This window comes from Mytilus edulis, chromosome 11, assembly GCF_963676685.1.
Source record: "Mytilus edulis chromosome 11, xbMytEdul2.2, whole genome shotgun sequence".
In the NCBI taxonomy this organism is placed as follows: domain Eukaryota; kingdom Metazoa; phylum Mollusca; class Bivalvia; order Mytilida; family Mytilidae; genus Mytilus; species Mytilus edulis.
The window spans coordinates 57,578,372-57,606,291 of NC_092354.1; the positions used below are offsets into that span (position 1 = coordinate 57,578,372).

At 32.8% G+C, this 27,920-nt stretch overlaps 1 protein-coding gene across 1 annotated transcript; it reads right to left on the bottom strand.

Annotated features, from left to right (window-relative positions):
• Nucleotides 1-856: 856 nt before the first annotated feature.
• On the bottom strand, nt 857-24,671 carry LOC139495886 (uncharacterized). Its single transcript, XM_071284290.1, has 15 exons — nt 24,528-24,671; nt 22,968-23,088; nt 21,492-21,701; nt 20,594-20,833; nt 15,128-15,285; nt 14,527-14,649; nt 13,033-13,144; nt 10,298-10,455; nt 9,419-9,517; nt 8,037-8,111; nt 5,339-5,462; nt 4,121-4,230; nt 3,428-3,604; nt 2,333-2,426; nt 857-1,479 (listed from the first exon to the last, which is right to left on the bottom strand). The coding sequence occupies exons 2-15, from the start codon at nt 23,080-23,082 to the stop codon at nt 1,397-1,399; spliced, it is 1,878 nt and encodes a 625-aa protein (XP_071140391.1). The 5' UTR covers nt 23,083-23,088; nt 24,528-24,671; the 3' UTR covers nt 857-1,396.
• Between the last annotated feature and the right edge of the window lie 3,249 nt (nt 24,672-27,920).

Genomic DNA, 27,920 nt, shown 5'->3' on the forward strand with positions numbered 1-27,920 from the left:
AGTTTGTTTTTGTATATACGTAGCGTTCTATAAACTTTTATCTTTTTCTTATGTCTTTAGTATTTCATCTCCTTCTTTATGGCATCACTTTTTTTAGTGTTTTTGAATATCAAATGATAAACTGTATTTAACCATAAATTGAATATTTACTAATCCTTTTAAAATTATTTCAAGCACATTCTTGCACATTCTCTTCGTTGTTTTTTACACTGAAAATTATAAGTTATTCATGTTGTTGTACTTCGTATTTGCTGCAGTAAAATCATTACATTTTAATGTGGATGGAGAGTTGTCTAGTTGGCACTCATACCACATCTTCTTATATCTATTTTTAAAGTGTATCAAACTTTTTGTAGGAGGGTTGAGTGAACGAGGGAGGTTGATACCACCACCTTCACAGTATACATCCACAGCTGGTCACGACAATTACCAAAGTCAAGCACAATATAATTACCAGCAAACGAACACAGGAACAAGATATATGTGCCCCCCAAAAACAGGACCCGGCCAAATATATTCACAACAAGTAATTCCGAATGCACCCGTGTATCAGACGTAATATTTGATACCACGAAAACAGTGACAATATTTGATTTTTTTTTATATTAAAAAGTGTGTTTGTGTACAATTATCTACGCTTTAGCATGTGTACTGTCATTTATATACCTTTACAAGAATTTGGGGCTTCTTTGGTGCATTTTTATGTTTACCGTTTAATGTCTTCAATCAATCATTTAACAATAAGTGGAATCAACAGTATTGAAAAGGACTCATAGCACAAATACGTTTGACCGTTTATCATGGAAGATTTTATGAATGGCGCTTTGTGTACACTAAATGCTTTTAAAATGACACATTTTATTATAAAACTTTTCTTTATTGGAAGATGATGTATAACAAGGTAGATTTTTTATGGGGGCTAGGACAGCAACAATACATATTGTACACAATAAATCATAGAAACTGGTCGTATCTAAACTCCCTAAGTAAACATAACACAATTGTAATTCAACCTATATACATTTAATCTTTCCAATTTTTATGTATGTAGATTTAAATATCGAATATGTATGGAAGCCTACTTAGGACTTTTCAAAACGTACTGACAAATTAAATCTAACGGATTACCTTCAAAAATGTGTTTTGAAGATGTTTAAGGATGTATTTCTGTATTACACAAAATCACTAGTGTGTGTTTGTTGTTATATAATAACACTAAATAAAAGTACTGTAGCTCTTTATATTTCTTTTTTTGTTTTTTATTCAACATACACTTTAATTTAAAGGAACTAACGCTTTACCATGATTTTGCCTGATATATTGATGTTTGTAACGATATGATAATGTATATATTGTACAGTAAAACAAATACATTTAATTAATTATGAGATTGTGTTCATTTAAAGAAGAAATATGAGAACAGTCCGCCAAGGACTCCACCAACAATAGGCATGACCACACCGACAGCTGCCATAGTACCTATGGAATAAAAATGTATATGGTAAATGATTATAAATGTTATAGGAAACTTTGTATGAAAGCATCCATTCACAAACTCGATTGTACTGCATCCATTGCAAAAGTTACCGTTTATGTGTTATTATAGTAACTGCCTTAACATTGAGCATGTATTTCATACAAAAAAACAATTTGTACTTTATAATCCAGTTCATATTTATGTTTTGCAGTTATGGATTGCCATTTCTTGTTATAAGTTCAATAGATTGTCGACTCATTGAAACTCCAAGGGGATCGATATGTGGTCATTATTTGGTCTTCTGGTCGTCATAAAATCTTGTCAAAGTTGGACTTCCGTTTGGCGTTGCTGGATGTATAAATTCGCGGCCACGTCCGATCAGAATGGGGACGTATGCTGATTTCAATGTGGTACGACTGCAAATGAGGAACTCTACACCTGAATGCAAATGGTGTTGATGTCACCAATTAAAGGTAACTGTACGGACCTCAATGTCAACCATATAACGTATAACCACCGATCTTTACATTTATACATACGCATTCTATGACATATTTACACATGCGTATTTTTAAACGTGTAACCAATTACATGACATTAATTTCATTTCTGGTTTTTGGGTGAATAAACAGTATTCACAAGCCTGTCGAATTATTTTTGTTTTGTTTTAGTAATAACTAACTCTTTCAATATGGTTTGAGCTATAAGATTATTATCAAAACTTGGTTTGTCAGACAATCTCCTTGAGGCCATCACCGACTATCGGGTTACTATTCTATTTAAACTTTGTTAGTTTGGCACTTTTTATTTCGGGTATCGTTTGAGCTATAAGTACTGTTTATTCTTCACACTAACCTGGGCCATTGCCGGTATCACTGGAGCTTGTTGTATTTTGTAGTAAGTATGTTATTTCCACAAATCCTGTCTTCTTTGGTACCATACCAACCAACTGTAGAAAATTTAAAGTAAGTATGCGATACAAATGATGTTAGAAATACAATATTAAGGACAAGTTGAAGCAAACACAATAAAACATATCTAACGCCTACATTCTTTAAAAAAATGCATGCATTGAAAACGCTCGTCTCGTTTTGTTATTCTTAAATACCAAATACCAAATAAAAAAGATAATAAAGGAATCGGGTTTAAATTGCTCGGCTAAAAGTAGAATGTTTAACAAATATATGTAACCCTACATTCTGTAAGAAGAGGTGTGCCAATTACAAAAACAAGTGAAACCTGAAATCTTAAGACAATGATGTCACCTGATTTACCAAATATGTATTAAGACTTATACTTATTTGTAAAAATTGTTTTTTGTCGACATTACCAATGTTAATTTTGTTATTTTGTTTGTTATTTGCAATGTTGATAAAATTATTTCTCAATCAATCCACCTGTCATAACAGCAGGTTTCTAATTTCCACAGTATTAAAGAATCTATAATGACGCAAGCAAAGCAATATGCGTTTTAGTTTAAAAAGTCTTTGTGGAAAAAAAACCAAGTGAAACTTGAAATAAAGAGCCTAACTAAATACAAGTTTTCAATTGCGCTCTGCCCTTAAATGTGCATGTATTAATCAGAACCACTTTGAATATGGCGACCAACGGCTTACCATCACTAATGAGTCACGTCTGGTCTAACATATGTTAAGTCTGGTACTTTTGACTAGTGTTTAATCTTATCTTCCTCTTTATATGTTTTTCCTTTTCTTGATATTTAAGGTTTTTAACGGTACCAGGCGTATTATTTGATACGCAAGACGCGCGTTTCGTCTGCGTAAGACTCATGAGTGACGCTTAGATCAAAATAGTTCGAAAGTCAAAAGAAGTACACAGTTGAAGACCAAAATTCCAAAACAATTGAGCCAAATACTGAGGTTACCCGCCAACACCATTTCCTGGTTAAGAAAATATCTGAAATAGAGTATAATTGACCGACAAGCTTACATTTTTGAATGCTGGATCTTGCAACAATACAAAAAACTGATCGTTGTTAACCATTTTGACTAATTTATTTGCAGCTGTAAGTAGAGGTGTTTCCTGAACAATATTGGTTACATCGCCTTTAATTGGAGCCACGTCCAAAATCTCGAACACAACCAGGATGTCTTGGTCAATAAACACCTGCAAAAGAAGGGATTTGTTATGGCAGTTTTCGTTGACCATTTTAAGTGTTAATCAAATAAACTACTTTAATGTGCTTCTTGTCGAAAGATTTTAAGTATATGTCACCTTTAAAGTTGCTACACGTAGATATGGTATGTGTTACTGCTATGGTAGTGAAATAAGAATGTATTACCTTTAATCTTACTACTAATAAAGCTGATATTTGTAATTGTTGTGTCAGTAAAATAATTATCTATTACCTTTAAGTTTGCTATTGGTAAAGATGCTATGTTTAACTGTTGTGTCAGTGAGATAATTGTATATTACCTTTAAGTTTGCTATTCGTAGTGCTTATAGTTGTAACTGCTGTGTCAGTGAGATAATTGTATATTACCTTTCAGTTTGCCACGCATTAAGGTGATATGTGTAACTGTTGTGCTAGTTAAATAATCATCTATACCTTTTAAGTTCGCTATTCTTCGAGCATAAATATCAAACTGCGGTGTCAGTGATTGAAGTATATTCATGTATTACCTTTAAGTTTGCAACCCGTAAAGATGATATTTGTAACTGCTGTGTCAGCGAAATAAGTATATAATACTTGAAAAGTTTCATATTTTGAGTGACAGCACCTGCATAGCTACCTGTACCAAAAATAAATTTAAATATATAACTTCACTAATTGTTACAAGAATTGAACTCATCATTGACACAAGGAATAAAGTTTAGTACGCTATACTTATGTTTTGTCTACAAAAGTTTCATCACTGACAATGGAACCACAAGCATTATAAAGGCAAATAATGTACAAAGTTGTAGACCATTGAAAACCCAAAGTGTCGGTAGGTTTTACCTAATACAGCTATGTTAATCTATTTCGGATGAAGTTTTCATGCCTTATACATCGTCACTAATAATTGGTATATGTGTGGGCTATGTTGGCGGATTCATATTTTCATCAAGTATTCAAATATTTAAGTTCTTCGTCAGCTTTTAATTAGTTGATTTTCTGCCATCCTGTTTATGTAAAATCTTAAATGACGCTACAAATTTATAATGTATCATTTTTATTTTCCTAGATCTGGGTCGTTACCATCAGCTCATTAGTCGATGTTTCGGTTCTGACTGATCTATTAATACTTTTGTAACTAAATTCTCCGTCGATTTTTTAAGAAAAAAAAATAAGGTTCTTAAATCTTCGGCAAAGGTGACACAAGTTGGATTTCGTTATTCTTTTGTGCCTTTTTGCATTCAGCTGTTAAGGAAGTTAATCATCATGGGCCTGGGCTACACGTTTTTGATCATAAGCTTTGAGGGTAAAAATAGTTCCAGTAACGAACTCAGGCACAACAAATTTACCAAGCTTTATTTTCACTTAAGTGTGAATTGATGCTTTTATATTTTTGTTTTTCAAATGTATAGGCATTTAAGGAGGTAGACCTAGGTTAAGGGAAATAACTCTGAAAATCATCAGTACGTTTGTGTCAGCCATTTACATAAATATGTTCTAAGCTTCTTGGATACATAGATTATTTCCAATCTGATTCAGGTAAATGCTTAAAATTCATTGACGAAACTTGACTTTTACAAACGCATAACTGATTTAAAGAGTTATCTCCCTGGACCAAGGTCTACCTCCTTAAGACCATGCAGCATTCAAAATAAAACAATAACTAAGGGTAACATGTGCATAGATATGTGTAAAATTGTCAGTTTAAATATCGAGAAATCTAATCATTTAATGAATATTACCTGGAAAATTCAGCTGGAATTTTCGTCTATTACCGTTTACATAACACGCACTAATGTCAAATTTCAATATATCTGGTTTGTTCTTTGCAAAATTATACAAATTATACTCATAATGTATTCCAACCTGGAAAAGAACATAATTATACAAATTATACTCATAATGTATGCCAGCCTTCAAAAGAACATAATTATACAAATTATACTCATAATGTATGCCAGCCTGGAAAAGAACATAATTATACAAATTATACTCATAATGTATGCCAGCCTGGAAAAGAACATAATTATACAAATTATACTAATAATGTATGCCAGCCTTCAAAAGAACATAATTATACAAATTATACTCATAATGTATGCCAGCCTGGAAAAGAACATAATTATACAAATTACACTCATAATGTATGCCGGCCTGGAAAAAGAACATAATTATACAAATTATACTCATAATGTATGCCAGCCTGGAAAAGAAAATAATTATACAAATTATACTCATAATGTATGCCAGCCTGAAAAAGAACATAATTATACAAATTATGCTCATAATGTATGCCAGCCTGGAAAAGATCATTCACTTATCTTAGATATTATATATATTGTTCGAAATATATACTTATAGGGTGCAACGTGTTTAAAAGTGGAGCCAAAGATACCAAAGGGACTGTCAAACTCATAGATACAAAGTATACTGGCAACGCCATGGCTAAAAAATAAAAAGACAAACAGACAAATAATAGTACACAAGACACAGCATAGTAAACTAACGACTAAGAAACACGAACCCTACCAAAACCTGGGGTTGATTTCAGGTACTACGGAAGGGTAAGCAGATCCTGCTCCACATGTGGAACCCGTCGTGTTGCTCATGTTATTACAAACCCAGAAAATAATCTAATTCGGTCATTTACGTTAAAAGGAATGGGACTGTAGTTACGACATAAGGAGAATATCCGATATCATATGTAAAACGGATAGTCCTTAAAGGTCAACCAACTCGTGATGGCGTCCACAAAGTTAAAGAAAGGATGATTTCAACTTTCCAATTTGAAACTTTGGTTTTATAGCTTATAGATTAGCTTATAATACATATAAACAAAGATATTAAACTATTTGACTTTTAGAGCCAACATCTATTACGTCATGGCAATTATTACATTAATTGTGCAGCATTAAATGCTACATTTTTGTAATGATCTGACTAACAATTTGGTTTTAACTTTTTTTCGTTCGCTGATCGCAATGTGATCTTTTTATTCAAATTTCAGAAGATCGTTGTATTTGCAGTGTTTGTAATGGAGTCAGCATTATTTGAAAATATTTCAATTCGGGATAGGATTAATGTTCAACATCGAATATACTTTATCATTACAATGATACATGTATGTATAAGGTTATCTGTCTAAATATTTACTTTAGATTAATGATACCAGGTTTAACATCAATTTGGATTGATTATTTGATTATAACTGTACATGTTGAACCTTTGATAAGCGAAACACTTATGTAATTTGTATTATTTGTCAAAGATGTTAAGCATTCTATTTCAATTGAATTAGTATGGTGTTTGTTTATAATATTAGTTTTTAACGTTAGGAAAATACCAGATTTTTTCATTTACAAATAAAAAAAATTACAATTGAGTTTAAAATAGCAGTTACTCTTTCATACTGTACTAAATTTGTTAATGATAATTGTGAAATGCATATTGCCGTATGCAGTAAAACAATATCTTATTCTGTGTTTCTATTTTGTTTTAGTTTCTGACTTTTCATTGTAAAAGGCAAATAGTTGAATGCCTATGTCGAGAATACACTTTTTTGACCTTATCAGAGGCCTGGGAACTGTCCGCTTAATTGATGTTGGTTGTCTAACATGCATACCATTAGTAAATTTTCGAATTATTCTGCCTGTCTTATAAATATAGTCTAGACTAGAAGTTATTTTAAATGGGTAACTACTGATTACTTTGATAGGTATAAAGCCTTTCTTTGTGTGTATTGTCCCCATGACGTATACTCGCTAATAATGGGCGATGTATGCATAGCAGATTCAAATCCCGATGACGCGAACGGTCTCGCTCCTGTTGAAGCATACAGGATCTGCTTACCCTTCCGGAGCACCTGAGATCACCCCTAGTTTTTGGTGGGGTTCGTGTTGTTTATTCTTTAGTTTTCTATGTTGTGTCGTGTGTACTATTGTTTTTCTGTTTGTCTTTTTCATTTTTAGCCATGGCGTTGTCAGTTTGTTTTGGATTTATGAGTTTGACTGTCCCTTTGGTATCTTTCGTCCCTCTTTTATACCTTCTTTACGAATTTCATTTAAGATCAAACCATTGGTATACTACTGTTGCCTCATCTTGATTTTATTTTACCATACACATATGTAACAGGTTTATGTAATAATAATAATAATGAAAATTTATAGAGCGCCCTATATAAAAAATAAAAATTACTCTAAGGCGCTGTACATTCAGCATGGTAATTAAAACTAATCAAAGACAAAAACATAAAATATACACTGTGTTAGATTCAAGTACTAACATAAAATATAAAACAAAAATGACTACTATAATATAAAAGGTCGATACAAAAAAAAACATTGTAAAACAACAAATTAAAAAATAAATAGCAATCTAGGTTAAAAGCATGCAAAACAAGCAAAAATCCTAAAAAGGTATACAAACAAATAATGTACTTACGTCACCGTTATCAATAGTGAGTCGTATAGGTGTACTACTTTGTTCCGTTCCTGTATTTACTTGCACCCAATCAGCCTGAAAAATAGGACCAAAAATGTTGTACCTTATTGTACTTTTATTTTAAGAAACTAGACAAAACGGGAAATTTAAGGTGATGTTCCGTTCCTGTATTTACTTGCACCCAATCAGCCTGAACAAAGAGGACCAAAAATGTTGTACCTTATTGTACTTTTATTAAGAAACTAGACAAAACGGGAAATTTAAGGTGATGTTCCGTTCCTGTATTTACTTGCACCCAATCAGCCTGAACAAATAGGACCAAAAATGTTGTACCTTATTGTACTTTTATTAAGAAACTAGACAAAACGGGAAATTTAAGGTGATGTTCCGTTCCTGTATTTACTTGCACCCAATCAGCCTGAACAAATAGGACCAAAAATGTTGTACCTTATTGTACTTTTATTAAGAAACTAGACACAACGGGAAATTTAAGGTAAATCCTTAATCGCAGTATTGTATCCCACAAAACAGAAAATACTAAGACAATGAATTATTACATCAATAATATATATAATACATAAGACATAAGAATAATATACATGTCTTAAAAGTATCTAAGAAGAAACCCGATTAAATAAACAGTGTCTGCAAACGTAATTCATAATCTTAACTCGGTTATGATTGAAAGCGTCAGTCTTGTCTGGAATAGGCTCTGTCTGGTGTGATCAAAGTTTATTAAAGTATTGGTGTTTCAAATGTGTCGGCCTCAAACATACGTGAAATGACATTAAATGTCGAAATGTTCATCTTGTGAGGTAAAATCGATAAAGTTAATGTTGTAACATTGTAGAAATGTAGATTCCATCACCGCAATAAGTGTGTTATGATATTTTTCTTCTTTTAACATTTCAAGCACGGGGCTTGCCGATCTTTTTAAATAATTTAAACTCAATTGATGATAATGCAGAAATTTTATAGTTATGTCGGAATCTGATTCTCCTTTGATTTGTATTCTTCCTTTTCAAAGATTACAAAAGTTCTTAATGTTTGATGTCAACAGACATGGTTGCCTTTGTACGTCACAATAGGAAATCCAGAAGAAACCAAAGTAAATTTATACCAATCAATAAATAATTTACTGGGATATTTCACTACTGAGAACAACGTTTTGTTCACATCGTCTGAGAAATAAGAAAATAGTGAATGCAATCAGAGAATATCCTGTCTTGTTACATACAGTGTGTGACATGGGGATGATATTTGTTGAATTTTGTTTGTCGTCGGATTAATATTTCGTTTTATTCATGTGTATCAATAGTGTTTGTACGGGACACCTCATGACATTTAACTGTCTTCGTGTTATTATCTATCGCGATACTTACTGTTGCAAAATACCACATCCATGTTGTGTTAACACCTGAAGAAGGCCAGTTCGTCCGGATCCCTACCCAGCTGTCACAGTCAATGTTCCGGATCTTTTTCTGGTTTGAAAAAATGCAACATTTTGATAAGGAATATAACACACATTTGTTGTCTGATCTGTTTTAATCATGTAGCAATATTGCCATAATATGGTAAAGTTACATTTTAAATATGTACAAAGAGAGAATATGTTTTAAAGAACATACAATACTTCAATACCGGATAAGTTTTCTAATTGAATTCTATAATTTTATTTCACGTCTAAGTGACTTCTAAAACAAACATTTCCTACTACCCTCATATCTTTTAACCGAGTCCTGTTATGCTTATCACCACAAAACTCAGATCAAGTACAAGTTTGGGTAGCGTCACATTTTCAGTTCTTGAGTTATGTCCGTTTATAACGTTAGTGTGTTTTGCTAATGCTTTTCATCATTGTATTTTTTTAATTTTTAAAAAAAATTCTGTTTAGTATATAAAGAGAGAATATATTTATAAGAACATTTAATATTTCAATACCGGAGAAGTTGGAGGTTTTCTAATTGAATTCTATATTTTTATTTCTCATCTAATTGCCTCTGGTTTTTAAAACATACATTCAATACCGGAGAAGTTGGAGGTTTTCTAATTGAATTCTATATTTGTATTTCACGTCTAAGTGACTCTGGCTTTTAAAACATACATTTCCTACTACCCTCATATCTTTATACATCTTCGGATTTCAAATGCTTGGCTTTGAGCGTTCCTGATGAAGGTAAATCCAGAAAAGCGCTTCGGACGCAAGAATTATTAAACGTGTTGTTTTCAATTTTTTAAACCGAGTCCTGTTATTAACTCACCACTCCTTCGTATGTATAATTAATGACGTCAAAATAGAAGAATTGTGCGGGATTTCTCATTGAAACATGGCTTAGGTCAACTCTTCTGTCATCAAACGTAGTTTCTATTTTTTGGGCCGTGCAGTTTCCGTGCATGGTATCGGTAACATATGCAACTCCTGTAATTATAAGCAATCTATATGATATGATAACAATTATAATAAGTTTATGGATAGACAACTGATTGTGGTCTTAATAACTAAGAACATCCTCTACAAACTTTTAAGCAATGCGTATCACCACAAAAATCAGATCAAAGTACAAATGTTGGTAGCATCACTTTTACAGTTTTTGAGCTATGTCCGTTTATATGGTAACTTTGTTTTGTTTTGGTTTTTTTTCTATTTTTCTGTTGTGTTTTATTTTATTTGGCACATTTTAATTAATGCGTCCTTGGCTTTACAATTTTGAGTTTTGGCGTTCCTGATTTCCTGAATTGAAATCTAGAAAAAGCGATTCGATCGCACCAAATCAATAAAGTGTAATTTCAACTTGCTTAATACATATATTGTTGAGAGAGAAAATAAATTTCTTTGATACCGATTCATATGGTAGGATGTGGATTGGGGTTTACAGAATAGCGAATAATCGGCAAGAAATATAACGAATAAAGAGAAAAATGAACCACACAATAAAAAAAGAGAATAGTAAGGTTTAAACATATAAGGAATAGAGAATTTATAAGCTAAAAGTTTAAAAGAATAGAAAAAAAATCGTTTTAAAAATAATAAAGTACAAAAATAAAGAACCCCCTTCAGACTCCCAGATGTGGACTGAGATAAATAGATTTTACATTTATAGCGGTCACTGAATAGGTACAATATAAAACCGATAATAGACAATTTAAAAACAAAAACAAACATGCAACGATCAAAATATCCAATACAAAAAAGAACATATTATGTGTTTTAGAGGAAAAAATTATCATATCTGAAGGAATAAAACAGTGCACCAGATTTGTTGCATCAATCTTGGCATTACTTGATTTTTCAATAACATACTTGAATACCTTTACACTTTTAATATTATTATTAGAAGGTTATGATGGATGGATTATATTTTACGTCCAGATGCCAATATCACATGCATTTCAGGATAAAATAATAGTATTGTGAAATAAATATGAACTGTAACTAGACACAGGCGTACGGGGAATGGACCCCTCCCCCTCTTATTCAAAATATCTTTTTCTGTAAATATTCTGTATCATTTTAAACTATTTTCACTTATTCAGAGCGTTTTTGTTCCTGTTCGTACAATATTACAATAACTGTAGCTTATAAATTTTAAAACTCTACACTATATTATTAAAATATAGAAAAGGGGTTCCATTCCTCAAGTTCCTGCGTTTGAGCCTACAATCAAGGAATAATAGTACTGTAGTTGAAGAGTTGCCACCGTCAATTGTAGAATTATAAGCGGAGAAAGAGCAAATGCTAATTTTCAGGTTTTTGGTTTGACACGGCCAGAAATCAAATCCACGACCTTCAGTACAAGAAAGCAAGCATGCTACCACACGACTGACCACCCCAAAGACTGTTTAAATTTCAACTAAATTAAACTTTTGTATATAACACAAACCGTTTTCAATCCAAATTAAAAGTTGTATTGCTTTAAGACTAGAGGCTCTCAAGAGCCTGTGTCGCTCACCTTGGTCTATGTGAATATTAAACAATGGACACAGATGGATTCATGACAAAATTGGGTTTTGGTGATGGTGATGTGTTTGTAGATCTTACTTTACTAAACATTCTTGCTGCTTACAATTATCTCTATCTATAACAGTACTTTCTGTGAGAAATGTTATTGAAAATCTTCAAATTTTAAGAAAATTGTTAAAAATTTACTATGAAGGGCAATAACTCCTTAGGGGGCCAATTGACCATTTTCGTCATACTGACTTATTTTTAGTTCTTACTTTGCTGTACCATGTGTACATTATTGCTGTTTACAGTTTATCTCTGTCTATAATAATATTCAAGATAATAACCAAAAACAGCAAAATTTCCTTAAAATTACCATTTCAGGGGCAGCAACCCAACAACGGAACGTCCGATTTATCTGAAAAATTCAGGGCAGATAGATCTTGACCTGATGAACAATTTTACTTCCAATCAAATTTGCTCTAAATGCTTTGGTTTTTGAGTTATAAGCCAAAAACTGCATTTTACCCATATGTTCTATTTTTAGCCATGGCGGCCATCTTGGTTGGTTGGCCGGGTCACCGGACACATTTTTTAAACTAAATACCCCAATGATGATTATGGCCAAGTTTGGTTAAATTTGGCCCAGTAGTTTCAGAGAAGAAGATTTTTCTAAAAGATTACTAAGATTTACGAAAAATGGCTAAAAATTGACTATAAAGGGCAATAACTCCTAAAGTGGTCAACTGACCATTTTGGTCATGTTGACTTATTTGTAGATCTTACTTTGCTGAACATTATTGCTGTTTACAGTTTATCTCTATCTATAATAATATTCAAGATAATAACCAAAAACAGCAAGTTTGGTTAAATCTGGCCCAGTAGTTTCAGAGGAGAAGATTTTTGTAAAAGTTAACGCAGGACGACGACGGACGACGACGACCGACGACGACGACGACGACGACGGACGACGACGGACGCCGGATGCCAAGTGATAAGAAAAGCTCACTTGGCCTTTCGGCCAGGTGAGCTAAAAAGGGAAAAGTTTCAAACCTGTACTAAAATCGTGAACCTCCATCAGTGTGTTAGTTCCAAATTTGTTATTTTCTATTTTCAGTGGTCTGTAGTTGTACAATACTGCCTGGCCACTGTAGTCATAGAATTCCTTCAAAAGAAAACAAAATGAAGTATTAACTTATTCAGAATGAAATAGAAATGTACAATATATGCCAATGAAACAGGAACACAAAAAATGATACGGCATATATTGCAGTCTGCATATAAAAATAGAGAGTCGTGGTGTAGTGGTTAGTGCATCAGACTACTAACACAAAGGTTCCTGGTTCGATTCCCTTTTGGGATGAAAATTTCAGGAACTCAATTTTCAGCTCTCCCCTGACACCATCTTCGAGTATGGTCTTGAGGAAACGATGATAGTCCGTCGGAAGGGGACGATAAATGGCTGACCCGTGTTAAGAGTGAGCCATATCTCTTGCACGTTAAAGACACCCTTGTAGATTTCGAAAAAAAAAAGTAGGCTAATGCCGCTACAAGGCACCACTCGCGCCCGCAAAGTGGAAAGGGATTAATATACAAGTTGCAAAATTTGTTTCCCAATCCACTATAAATAAATATGTTTAAACTAAAAACAAGAGGTGTAAGATACCAAGGGCATATTCAAACTGTATAAGTCAAGAAAAACAAACGAAAAACAATAAAATTTAGAAAACATCATGTTTAAATGCTAAAGATTTAGTAACCCAAAAAAAGGTTTGACATGATTTAAACCAATACATAATGTTTCGAAGGTGTCTATATACCGAAATTTCATGAAAGATACCAGATCTGTAATTTGGTGCGCAAGGTGTACGTTTTGTCTAAATAGGAGTTACCAGTGTTGCTAGAATGAAAAGTTAAAATTCCAAATCAAATAAGAAATGCCAATAAGAAAATTGAAAATTCCGAAAGTTACACAAAGTGAGGCTATCTCGACCATTTGTTCAATGTTGTTTGTGTCATATTTTCCCCTTGTAAAAGTCGGGTGTTGTTTGTTAGTGTGGTCTGTCACTTAAAACATGATTAACCCCGTCTAAAGTCAGGCCTTGAAGGCATTAAACTTTGCTCAGTGCTTGGAGCACAAAAATCATGCTCGAAACATGAAATCCAGCAATTTGATTGGTTGATTTTCGAGTCTGAGTACAAAAATCATGCTCGAAAGTTTTATGACCGTGAGGCCAGGAGTCTCTGACCTTTTTGAGTCTTGTAGGAATTTTAATTCTGGTTCAGTTTCATTGCCTCCAGGTGCATGATTTTCTCGCTGTGTAGAAGATCCATTGCTGGCCTTCGGCTGTTTTCTACTCTATAGTCGGGTTGTTATCTTTGTTACACATTCCTCATTTTCGATCTCAATTTTAGTAAGTAATACTGTTCTCCTTTTTATAAGTATGTGTACTAGGTACTGCTATTTGGTCGGGTTGTTGTCTCTTTGACGTATTCCCCATTTCCATTCTCAATTTTATATTTTAAGATATACAAAAAGATAAATACCTGCATGAATGAGATTGTATATCTGGTCTTGTCTATGAATTCTGAGGTGAAGCTGAAACCATTTGGCATTTTTGGTAAATTCTTTGTATTCTGTCTTCCGGGACACTGAACTCCTGCAGGGGTCTACGAAGAATATAAACAAAATAGATGTTAGAATTATAATTCAAAATGGTACTTTATGTGTAAGAGAGACACATGGCTTGGTTTTGGAATATTTCGCATACTGACGAAACATGTATTTCGTTTTGTTGTCCCTGAATATCGTACCCTGGGGGAATTGTATGAAGAATAAAATTGAAACATGATAATTAAAAAATATTTTACTATCGTGATTTTACTAATATCTGCTTACTTCTTTATGGAAAATTTGTCTTTCGTTGAACATTTGAATTCGTGGTTTACCTGTTCCCACTAAATCTACAAAAATAATGAATCCATCAATCTTCGATCTTTTTTCTTTCTTGTCAAACGGTACTATATGTCTTATATTTAGAAGATTGCGGATATATAGATATGAATGAATGCGTCTTAGTTACCTCGAAGACGGTAGGGTCGGGATAGGGTGAGTAACAAAATAATTAAATGAATGCGTCTAAGTTACCTCGAAGACTGTAGGGTCATCAACAGTTGGTCTAAAGTGGAAGAAGTTGTAGTAATGTTCCATAGGGTGTGACACTGTATTGGTATCATACACAATACCTTTCACGTATGCTCCTACGGGTACGACTTGTCCGACTGAGGTGTCCCATTCATTTGGATCTGGAAAATCATAAGATAAGATATTTTTTTAACCAATCAGGGAGCCCAAAATTTGAGCATCATCATCTTCTGACATGCCATTTAATTCAAGAATGTCAAGATGCAATAAAGCATTAACAACATAAAACAAATATATAGTAGAGAAAACTAAAAAAAATGGTCTTTCTTTGTTTTTTTGTTTTTTTTGCTTTTGTTTTTTGACTTATCTATTTTCAAATGGCTACAATGTTCACTGTGTATCATCGCCACCGGAAATTGGGTACTAACGAAGCGGAGAGAAATAGAAAAAAAAGTAAACAAGTTAAGAATTCATTCAATTTAAAGCATTTCCACTCATTGGATGAAGGTGCCGCTTAAGAAATGATTTTCTGATATATATTTCTTTAAATTATTAGGCAGATAAGTACAAAATTAATACAAGATTGTGTGTAATACTCCAAAACTTGCCACTTAGTACCGGAAAATTTCGAGGTCGATCGTCCTCTGTCGGTCCATTTTCAAGATATTGAACTGTTTTTCATTATTTTTCCAGACACGTTTTTAGATTATTATAGTGTGGCATCATATTTACTGACATTTGTTGTCAAAAACATGTTTTTTAAAGAATATGGACAAAAACATTGTTTGTTTGTTGTACGGCGAATTGCAGGACGTTGTACGGCGAATTGCAAAATAACAACTTTTGTCTGTACGGCGTCTTGCAATATATTATAATTTTAAGAGGAAATTAATCACTGTTTAAATAATATCAAGTGACGATATTTTGTTGATATCAAAGCTTTACAGGCTTACAAATATACAAAATGTTTTACTTATCAAATATTATTAAATATATGCCGTTAATTCAGTTCAGAAGGCCTCGTTGCGTACCGCTTTTAGATTTTGTACAAAAGGTTTTTTTCAACCATATTATCCTAAATACATTTATATATCGTTATACTACTAACGACTGTTGTCTTATTTGTTGTTAGGTTTGAATTGTGTAAGTTCAATAAAATAAACCGTCCATTCATCTTTTGTTGTTGCTAGCTTTTTTTATGAATAAAAACAGTGGAGATGTGGTATGATAGCAAATAAGATCACTATTCATCAGGATAAAATAAAGTGTATGCAAGCAATTATGCTATCGTACGGCCTTCAACAACGAAAACTCGTACCTTATAGTCGGCTATAAAAATCACCGACAGAAAAATATGGAAGGACTCAACAATAAAACTAACGGCCTAACTTATATACAGTGTAACAAAACAATTTATGAAAACAACAAATAAGATAGAGATGAAGCAACGACAACCACCGAATCACAGGATCGAGAATTTGGACAGACAAAATTAAGAAAATACTTTGTTTTCATCGAAAGTAAGGAAAAACAAATCGTGAATTGCATTTCGAATTCATTTTCTTGTCAGTTTCGTTTTGAAAATATATAACTTATATACATCTTTTAAAAATGCTGTCAAGCAAATGGTATTTCTATCAAATGCATTAACCATTTTATCTAATGCATAATTAGATTGGGGAAAGGGGGTCCGTTAACAAGTTAACAACAACTCGATTTTGGCAAAAACAGTTAACAACAAATTTTATTAAATATTGATAAGAGTTAACAGCAACTTTAATTACCATTTTTTCCAAACGAACCCAAAAGCAATTAAAAGGGGAAGTGCAAAATTATCTTCAATGTATTCAAAAGTTTGAAAACCACTGTACAAAGTCGCAGAAATGCCAAGCTCCATAAGGAATCTTTTATAAAGCTGACTAATTTTCAGAAGGCACACGCAAGTACCATATTTTTTTTATTGACACATGGACAGACAATTGAACGGATGGAAAAGCAGACGGAGTGATCGACTCCAAGAAAAAGGACTATGTCATGAATAATCGAAAATGCTTCAAACAGCAAAAGGGAGGCTTCTTCTGGTTATGTTTATTGTTGAGTAAATGTTTTATGTCAATCAGTCGTAATAAACTTGGGTTATCGTCATGACGTAGGAAAGTGTAACAAACAGTTAGAATGAGTGAATACTATAGGGCGTGAACATTATCTTTTTTTATGGCGGGAGCTCTTTTAAATTATGGTTACATCTCAGTCAGAGTATTCATACGACTCATTGCTTACATGATTTTATTAAAAGGAATTACGAAGGTTTACTCATTTTTATTTTAAATCATCAAAACCAGTGTATAAATCAGAAAGTAACATGTAAGGTGTCACAAGTTGAAGCGCTCTTTCATCTCCAAGTCCCAATTAAGAACTCTGAGCTGATATAAAAAAGCCTTGGTCCATCTTTACATTTCTGAAGTCTTAGACTAGCAAATTTGACATCAATTTGAGAACCAAGTCCTCATTTTTCGGCCTCTTCTACCAGGCCACACTGTTCAGTTATTTTACGAATTGCAAAATGAAAAGGTACTTTATTTTTCACGATTCCGTCCAGGTACTAAGGGTCAATATAACTTATCAAACATTCCACATACTTCTGAATTATTTTCATCATAGGACTGACCAGGGTTTTAGCTGGATAAGAAGTGGCCTTTCCTTTTAACGTTTTTGATACATAACAAATAGAAGGCAGATATCACTACATTGGTTAGACGTATAAAGAGGGGTATGAGATATCCCTAAACATGTTTAACACTGCCGCATTTGTGGCACCTGCATGACCCAACTTGAGTCTGTAACCTTTGCTACATTTGTATATAGTCTTGTATTTATTTTATTTTTTAAATTTTGGTTCATTTACATGTTTCAAGAAACAAACATTGAACTTCTACCCCCTTTTTGTAGTTAAATGATTGATCACTTAGGAGACAGCTTCGGGTATATCAATACACAGTTACAAGTTTAGTTTCGCATTATAGCCATGGTGAATTTTCTAAATATGAAAGTTTTTATACAATTGAATTGATTTTTAGATAGTTGAATAATAATATAGCCTTCCTAGTGAGTTCATATGAACATTTAGATTGTTTTTAACATGTTTTAGAAGCCATTTTTCAGTTTGAACGTCCATACGTTCCTATCCGTACCGCCATAGATTTAAAAATTTTGTATTGTTTTTCAACAAAGATTTGACGCTCGATCTTTTCAATTCAATTTTATGGAAAAAAACCAACAGAAATGCATATATTTTTTTACCTTTTGATAGATATATGTCTATGGTTTCAGGAAAGGTTTCACTCTTATTGATTGACATTTTCCTTTGGACCAATTTTTTGAGATCTTTGTGACATGTTCAACCCCCTATCTTGCAATATTTGGTATCAAATAAATGCTGATTGTTGCCATGGTTACACAAAAAAAGATTATATTTCACCATTATTACTATTGGAAATCAAATCTATGGACGATTCTCTTTCCATAAATATACACATGCATAACTCAAATAGTAAGCCTTATTTATTAGGAAGGAAGGGAAAGAGGGTGTTTAAAAATTATGAGTGTCAATTCTATTTTTTTCCTATCTGTGAATTGACACCCCATCCTAGTTTATAATCTTCTCGTTGCGTTGGGTAGTTTCTTCTATTTGGTCGGGCTTCTGTTTCTTCGACATTTTCCTCATTTCCATTCTCAATTTTATCAAGGATTTACTATACTCAAAGATTTTTTACTTTGCGGAAGCAACGTAAAAAAAGGAATGGACAGCAAATTTTCATGTGATTCTTGTAAATAACAGTTAAGATCAGTTAACAGAGAAAATAATGTCAAAAACAGTGAACACTTTAAGTATTAAGTAAAATTAAAACTGTTCAATTTCAAATAAACAGTTAACAACATTGCAAATTTTAACAAAACAGATTACAGACAAATTTATCAGTCAAATAACAGTTTTAAACAAATTAAAACCTTGAAAAAGACAAAAACAGTTTAACATAAAAGGGTAACCCCACCACCCCACACACCCCTTAAATATTTGAACTTAATACTTTATTTTCTTTGAAAGGACGGTAAATAACTATTCTAAAATTAGCAAGTTGCCATACAGTTAAAAACAAGTTGCCATACAGTAAATTTGTCAACACGGGCAAGTTGCCGTACACTAGACTTTATTTTTCATGGTCTATATTCTTTAAAATACATCTTTTTGACAACAAATTTCAGTAAATATGATGCCACACTATAATAATCTAAAAACGTGTCTGGAAAAATAATGAAAAACAGTTCTATATCTTGAGAATGGGGCGACAGAGGACGATCGACCTCGAAATTTTCCGGTACTAAGTGGCAAGTTTTGGAGTATTACACAAAATCATGTATCAATTTTGTACTTATCTGCCTAATAATTTAAAGAATTGTATATCAGAAAATCATTTCTTAAGCGGCACCCTCATCAAATGAGTGGAAATGCTTTAAATTGAATGAATTCTTAACTTGTTTACTTTTTTTTTCTATTTCTCTCCGCTTCGTTAGTACCCAATTTCCGGTGGCGATGATACACAGTGATGTTCATCTACACCATTTTGTTCGAATTACAATTTGAATTTAGTAATAATTAAACATGAAAAAGAAAAAAAGGAAACACATGACAGGCCCGTAGCCTGGAATTTCCAAAGGGGGGAGGGGAGGTATTTGGACTCATGAACTCGACTTTAACAGTCACAATTTGAACAGAACGTTGACTTTAACAGCGCTGATTTGGTTTCAAGGGGGGAACGAACCCCCCCCCCCCCCGACCCCCCCCCGAGCCCTCGTGGCTACGGGTATGCATAAGTAAAACGAATTTATTTACTTCAAATAGTTTCAACAGATTCAAAAATGTTTTCACATTTTTCATGTACAATTGTAGTAGATCTACAAAATTCAGAGAATTGAAAAAAAAATATATAAAATATGAACACAATTACTTATGAAATACTAGTACATTGTTTGTACTACGAAATTAGCATTCGCCAATTAAGAGTCCAAAACTTAAATACATTTTGATTTATAGAGACTCGATAGTTTATTTACTCGAAAATTATTATTTTATTCCCAATTTATGATACAAAATACAAAAATTACATGTGAAATACCACGAACCTATAAATGACCAATTAAGAGCCCAAAGCTCTTATAACTTTTGATATATAGAAACTCGACAGTTTATGTACTCATAAAGTATTTTTCTAATTGCCAAAATCTTACTCTTGATGATACATTAATATACCAAACATGACTTGTACTTGTCAAATACCACAAGACTATGACGACCAATTAAGAGCCCATACATGTAGCTCTAATAATTTTTGTACAATATATAGATAGTTTAGTAACTCGATTGTTTTTTTTTTACGTCCCAATTGATGATATAAAATACCAAAAGCTTACTTGAGAAATACCACGAGACTTTCATTGTTGCATCATACGCAGCCCAATATTGACAGGACTGCCAAGTGTCAACCATAATACCTCTGTAACTTTGTACACCAGTATAAACCTGGTTTATCCCGGGACCATTCATGTGCAACATCTTCCCAGCAGAGAAAATAGATCCTACAGCACCTTTTGGTGTGTAACCAAACAAAAATCTCTGATCGGATGTGCCTAATTTCTGTACAAAGCATTGCTCTAAAATAAAAATAATAAAAAAAAACCATATAGGATGAAACCGAACAAATATCTTATCTGATCTTCTTAAAGCTTGGACGAAACATTGATCTAATAAATAACATATATCGGTTGAGACCAAACTTACATCCCTGATCTCATGTGCCTATATATAATGCTTGTATATACCATTGCTCATAAATAAATCAAAATAAAACATATAGTGTGTTACCAAACAAAACATGTGATATGATGTTTGTACAAAACATTGCTCTAAATAAAAATCATGGTCAATGTTTGTAAAGCTTGATATTATACTTTTCGGGACAGACGTTTATCTTGTTTAATTAAATAATTAGTTACAGGATACTAGTAATGTTTTGTTGATATAACACGTAGCTTTGCGTCCGCCTAGATGTATATCACGTCAGATTGGAACGTAAAGAGCCAAGCCACTGGAGATGTGCCGAAGCAGTTTTATCGTTGTTTCTACGACGGGTGATTCATTTCGGGGTCTTTTATGGCTGACTATGCGGTATATGTTTAACTCATTGTTGAAGTCATATGGTTGTTTAAATGTCCGTGTCATTTAGTGTCCTGGTGAGAATTGTCTCATTGGCAATCATAACACATCTTCTTAGTCTATATATTATAAACCAAAGGAAGCAGTTATACTCACGTGTAGGTTTATAATATGCAATGAACTCGTTCGTGTTGTAATCATACCAAGCATCCAGTTCCAGTCCAAGATCGAGTTGATGGACGGCTCCCCTGTTGTTGGTGTCATCATAGTACTCATGTAAATCAGTTGTCATGTTTTTATTTACTATGACACATTCAATATGAGCAGAAAATTGACTTGACACTGTGGGCATGGTTTTAGATACAACTGAAAGAGTAAAAAGACTAATGTAAGCAGAGAATTGACTTGATACATTCTTCTTGTTGCGTTTCCATCCTGTCCGAAAAAAATATTTCAATGGTAATGCTTATAAAGATGTTTCTTGACATAATACATATCTGAATATAAGCTGTTAAAGTGGAGAAATCAGCCTTACAAATTTTCCCTATATTTGTGTCCGCCATATTGGGATGATCGTAACAGTTACGATCATCACGTTGACACCAGTGATACTGTTTGCATGGTTTAAAATACAATTGAAAGTGTAAAATGTATAATGTGTAGAGTAAGAAATCTTTCGGTTTATTTATTCAAGATAATATCGCGATTAAGACCAAATTACGAAAATATCAGCTCGTCTTAATTGGTCTTTAAGAAAGTTTAGAATGAAATAGGAAAAGTGGAAAAACAAACCCTGGCAAATACGTTTTGTAAATTTGACCTTTAAGGAAGACCATAATAGGACAAATTACACGAAATTGAAGAAAAAAGAAAATGCATTTTGCCTTATTAATCTAGAAATTTAACTTTCTGAAAAATACATCATTGAATAGCGCATAAAAGTAAATACCAGAATCAGGGTTTCTCTGTATTTTTTTTATAACCGTCTCACTTTTGGCCACTATTTTTATAACAAGAAATGTATATTTCCTTTCGATCTATTCATGCAGATTTTACAAATTAAGAAATTCCATTTTTTTCTTTCTTTTCATAAACGATTTATTGAGTCTGTCAGCCTTAAAGTTAATTTAAACTTGTTTTAACATAATAGGATAAATCAGAACCAACGATGGGGTATAATACTAGAGCAGATGTATGTTCTTTGCATAAAACATTAACAATTGGAAATGGATATCACTGCTGTCTTGCAGACCAATTTAAATTAAACAAATTACATTTTCTAAACTGGTCTATTTTCCAGTTTACGAGTAGGCGGCAATAGTAACCCTTCAGTGGGCAAGTTCATTTTTGTAAGCATTAAACTTAACAATTATTTTTTTTACCACAATACACGACTGTTTTAGTTTTATATAAATGGTTATCGTACATATTCAAATTTATTTCTGAATGTTATATCATAATGAAAGTAATTTAGATAATTGTGTATACATGTAAAGGTTATTGGGCAGTGTAAAAAGATGTTAAAAATTCTAAAAAAAAAAAAAAAAGGCTGTCATCCTCTCTATGGCACAGGAAATACTACTGTTCCACCAGCAACCCTTATGAGTTTTCTTTCACTAACTAATAACTTACTTCCCGGAGCCGGAGTCGGTGAAACTGAACAGACAGTGCTATCCTGTCCATGCTTTGGTCCGGAGTTTTGAGCAAATGATGTTCCCAGCAGGGCAAGAAGTAAACAATACCACATGTTTGTCTAAAGAGATTGAAAGAAGACAGTTTTAATATATTTGAAAATGAAGATAGAAAAAAGTTAACATGCATTCATGTTTTTGTTAATATATGTAATACTCATTTATCAATAATTGGTAAAGTATTTACGCCGATATCTCTCTAACTTGAATATTAAATCTTAAACGAAAGTCTTCAAACAAGCCGTAAATAAAAACAAATCCTGTGTGATTTCATATCAATTAAAATGCGGCGGTTTCCATTAATGGGCTAGTACTCGGTCAGAGTTCTATACATTGTCATAAATAATATAAGTATACGTTATTAAACTTCAAATCGGTTCTATAGTCTATAAAAAATATATATTTGACTGAGACTTTCAGAAATGTGATATGTCTAGAATTTATCGGAAACACAGTTCAACAAGAAGTTAACTTTTTGTGGGTTTTTTTTTCCACCCGAAGAGTAAATGAGGAATCGAAATATACGATCACTGCAAGTCATCTTCCGATCGGCAATAACCCCATTCAAAAGTGGGGCGTCTGTTTGCTTAGCGGGATGTAAATATACGCAGCCACGTTCGGTCAGAATGGGGACCTTTAATAAATCCGATACCTCGTGTAGAGAGAGTGTCACGCTCTCTTAACTTGAGGGAACTCTTTTAAGGAGTCCACAGGTGGCCTGTTGCCAGGCAAACTGTCTGTCCCTAACTAATTTACTCTTATTTCTCCTTGGGAGTCCAAATTTTCACCGACTGTCATTGCAGACGGCCTCTTCTAAAAGACCTACCTAAACGAAAAATATTTGCAACTGTACGTCAATCAACTAACAATCAACCAATCAGCATAGTTTGGTTTGGAATCTGTATATTATTGGTGAGGGTCTGGATGGTGTTTACAAAATAAAGAATAATTGGCACAAGTGCAGAACAAAGGGCGAACATATTCGAAATAGAGAACATATGCAAAATAATAGAGAATATAGAGTAATGGGGTGGGGTGCTTAAATACAAAGAATAGAGCAAACAAGTATAAGACAATAAAGAAATAAAGGATCCTCCCATCTCGGACCTTATTTGTACAGTGTTTTGTGCACCACAGGGATGAGTAACACTTCATTTCTAGCGATGTTTACGATATAGTAAATATTAAACTCCATCTTTTGAATATGTCGTTTAGACACATTAAGCTGGATAACATAATCGTTCAGGTAATTACACGAGTGACAAAGCAGGGGACCCCCCCCCCCCCCACCCCCCACCCCCTTTATGTCACTTCTTATATAAATACATAGACTTTTTACAAGTATCCCTCAACACGTTGGCTTGCTAGGTCCCCCTTTTCAAAATCCTGGATCCGCATCTGAAAATGTCAGTTATCGTAATTGCTACATCTACTAATTGTTAAAAATTAATGTACACATATAAGTAATTTATGAAAATATTATATATTATATTAAGCATACCTTTTTATCTTAAAATCAGTTTGTATACGAATTCATATGTGAAAGATACGTGTCGCCTCCGCCAGTGTCCAAAAGTCCACTTGATAATCAGTAGCCTAAATAATTGTTTTGAAACGTCCCTCGTCTGTGATAACCGGGTACATACATGTATCTACGATCAGTTTGATACGGTCCCCAAATAGATAAATCATATCAATATACATGATAATGTATTCAAATACAAATTAATATATATATATATATAGTAGTTCGTAATATTGTTATACCTGATGATCTAAAAGATAGTATTGAGTATCTATACATGCTCCAGTCCTTATGTTAAGTACATATGCACTTCTCTTTGAAAAGAAGTTAGCTATATGGGTCATTTTCAAAAAATGTCGAATTTTCAGTACACCCATGCTAAAATTTTTATTTCTAATGGAAATTTCAGTTGTAATGGTTTAAATGAAAGCTTGTCGGATTTGTGATTCAGAACATTAATAATAAGCACACCTTACATCTATTTTGATAAGATTAAACTGCATTTTAGTCCGATTTGTGGGGTATTTGTGTGCGTACATTGTCAGAAAAACACATTTCAACTGATTTTTTTCCGATTTTCTGCAAAAGGGACTTTTTAAGAACGTTAATTATAATTCTAACGAAAAATCGTAGCTTCTTTATCATTGTATGTAACAGATTATCTACAAACTAATTTCAATCAGCGTACAGGAGGTTCATGTCTATCCTGTTACCGCTACTTAAATCAGTCGTTAAATTATTCTCCCTATGAATATTGAATCAGTCAGTGTCGATTTCAAAAATGCAAAGCAATCTTTACATTTAAAACGCCTTGTTTCTTGAACGACAGTGTAGAGAAAAGAAATTTCAAGACATTTAGTGAAAAAATAGAGCGTACTTTTTTTCATGTCTATGCTGTTACCAACCATTTTGATTAATTACACTAACAGTCTGGTTGTAAAAAGTGCAATAACGTGTTGGAAACCAATTTTACAATAGAAAACCATAATCACTTCACCAAAGGGAGTAGTTATTTCACAACAGCAATCAAAAACGAAGAAATTTGTCTATCCTGTTACTATGGTTGCTATGGTTACAGTAACAGGATAGACAATTATAGACAAAAACGTCGTTAAATTTTTTATCTTAACATGTAGGTGGAAAACGAATGAAATATTTCATTGTTTGAACTCATCTTAAGGTTATAACGTCTTAATCTTCCCAATTAAGCATTTGCAGGTGCAATACTGATATCGCTAACAGGATAGACAAAAAGGTAACAAGATAGACTTTTATAGAGTGATATATCAGAAACGTGCGTTCCTGTTACCAACGAAATAAAGAGAAAAGTAAATTAACTTATGAGGGATTTACTTGATGTTGGGTTTATTTGAAAGGGTGAAAAAAGGCCGAACAATATAAATTGCTATCTTAGACTTGCATTACTGGTGGTAATTTTTACAACCTTTGAAATCCAATTTTTAGAGCCATTTTTCAGTACAACCTAGAAAATTGGCAAATAATCTATTATTTTACAGAATGAATATATATAGACAATAATAGTGCATTGACTTGACATATCAACGATATAAGGACGAGGCTTAGAAACGGGGAAATGCGAGGCTGTGCCGAGCATTTTCCCCGTTTCGGGCCGAATCCTTATATCGTTGATATGTCAAGTCAATGCACTATTATTGTCTTTATACTGCAATCTAAAAAAACATTTTCAATTGTTGTTTATTGTGTTAATGTTATTTATTTGATTTAAATATTGGGAAAAATCCCCCTTTAAAAAGGCCTCATATCACACAGACGGAGAAATATAAAACACGATGAAATGTACATCATTACCGCAATCAATGATGAACGAATTTGTTGCAGACTAAAATATCAACAATAAACATAAAACATACTGATTTATAGGTTGCAAACAAAAAAAAATAATTAATAAGTGAAATATGTTTTCCCAAAAATTGCAAAAGAAACAAGTTTGAGTCGTTAAACGCATCGTTGTTTACATTGGAAACAAGTATAGGTTGAAGAGGTCGTATGAATAATTAAATATAATTTCGACAATTTCTATTTAAATATTCATGAGGAAAAGTGATATCAGGTCAGTGACTGTATATGGCATAGACATATACAGTCAACGCATTTTGACTGCTCAAATAGAACGAGTGCAGTATAAATTTATAGATTATCGTTGGTCATCTCAACGAGATTGATTTTCTCGCTTGAGCTGGTACAGCGAAAGTGAGAAAAGCAATCGAGTTGAGATGACCAATGATAATCTGTTTATCGCTATTTTACCTGTGAGGACTTTGTCAATTTCATGTCAATTTCGTTAGCAACGCCACGTGGCCTCCTTAGTTTCTAGCGATAATTTTTCCATCTCAAGCGAGAAGCATGATATGAAAATTATCACAAAAAAAGATCAAAAGAAAAATGCACAAAATAGCGATAAAGAAGTTTATTCTCTTGAAAACCATCTAATTGGTAACGTAAAACAAGCTTAACATTTTGTCTAAACCTTTTCTTAATAACCCAAAATGTCTTTTGAAAATGGTAACAGGATAGACAAAATATTGTACCACCGATCAAAAAATGTTTCAAGATATTCTTGTATGACATCATTAAGATTGCATCTTTTAATATGTTGTTCTTAAAATACTGTTTGTTTTGATTTGCTTCTGTAGAGGGTTGTTTGAATGAGTAACTTTTAATAAATTTTTCAATTTCAAAATTCGACATTTTTTGAAAATGACCCATATACATTAATTTGACCTAAGACTATATATTATAATAGTTCCAGATGTGACGGAGTATAATTTTTGCATATTTCATTTATAAGTATTTTTCATTTTATAACAAGACAGAAATTATACTTTATTAATTAACTGCATCATTAGGGACATATCATTTTTTACATAGGATGTGTGTGTGGTGGTAGTTAGGTTGGGATGGGGCGGTGGGAGGGGGGGGGGGGGGGGCTTATTAAAATGTAGGGGTCAAGTTTTTTTTCTGTTAGTGGAGGGTTCGCATTCTTTTATAAATATAAAGTGAGAGGGATTTGCACGTGCAAATAAGAAGTATACATACTTCAAGGGTTAACATTTTGAGAAGAACATTACAATAGTCAAATGAAATTATTTTGTTATCACCGTTGAACTAATTCATTTTACTACCATATATATATAAACATATTACTGTTTTTTAGTCCACCGATTACACATCAATATAACCCTCAGGAGTCACCTAAAAGCTCAACAGTGAGTCAAAACGGGTCGGACTCATCTCCAGAAGATTGCATTTCCTCATCCCCTGTACCTTGCATTTTAAGAACTTCATACGTGTCTAGTTCCTACTTAAATTTTATTTTCATCTAACTTT

Excerpts from the sequence above, each read along its gene's own strand:
- LOC139495886 (XM_071284290.1), bottom strand. The coding sequence starts at position 23,082 with ATGTGGTATTGTTTACTTCTTGCCCTGCTGGGAACATCATTTGCTCAA. Across the intron at positions 8,112-9,418 it reads GGATGTGGTATTTTGCAACA|GCTGATTGGGTGCAAGTAAA; the intron begins GTAAGTATCGCG and ends CCTATTTTTCAG. Across the intron at positions 1,480-2,332 it reads TGATACCGGCAATGGCCCAG|GTACTATGGCAGCTGTCGGT; the intron begins GTTAGTGTGAAG and ends TTTATTCCATAG.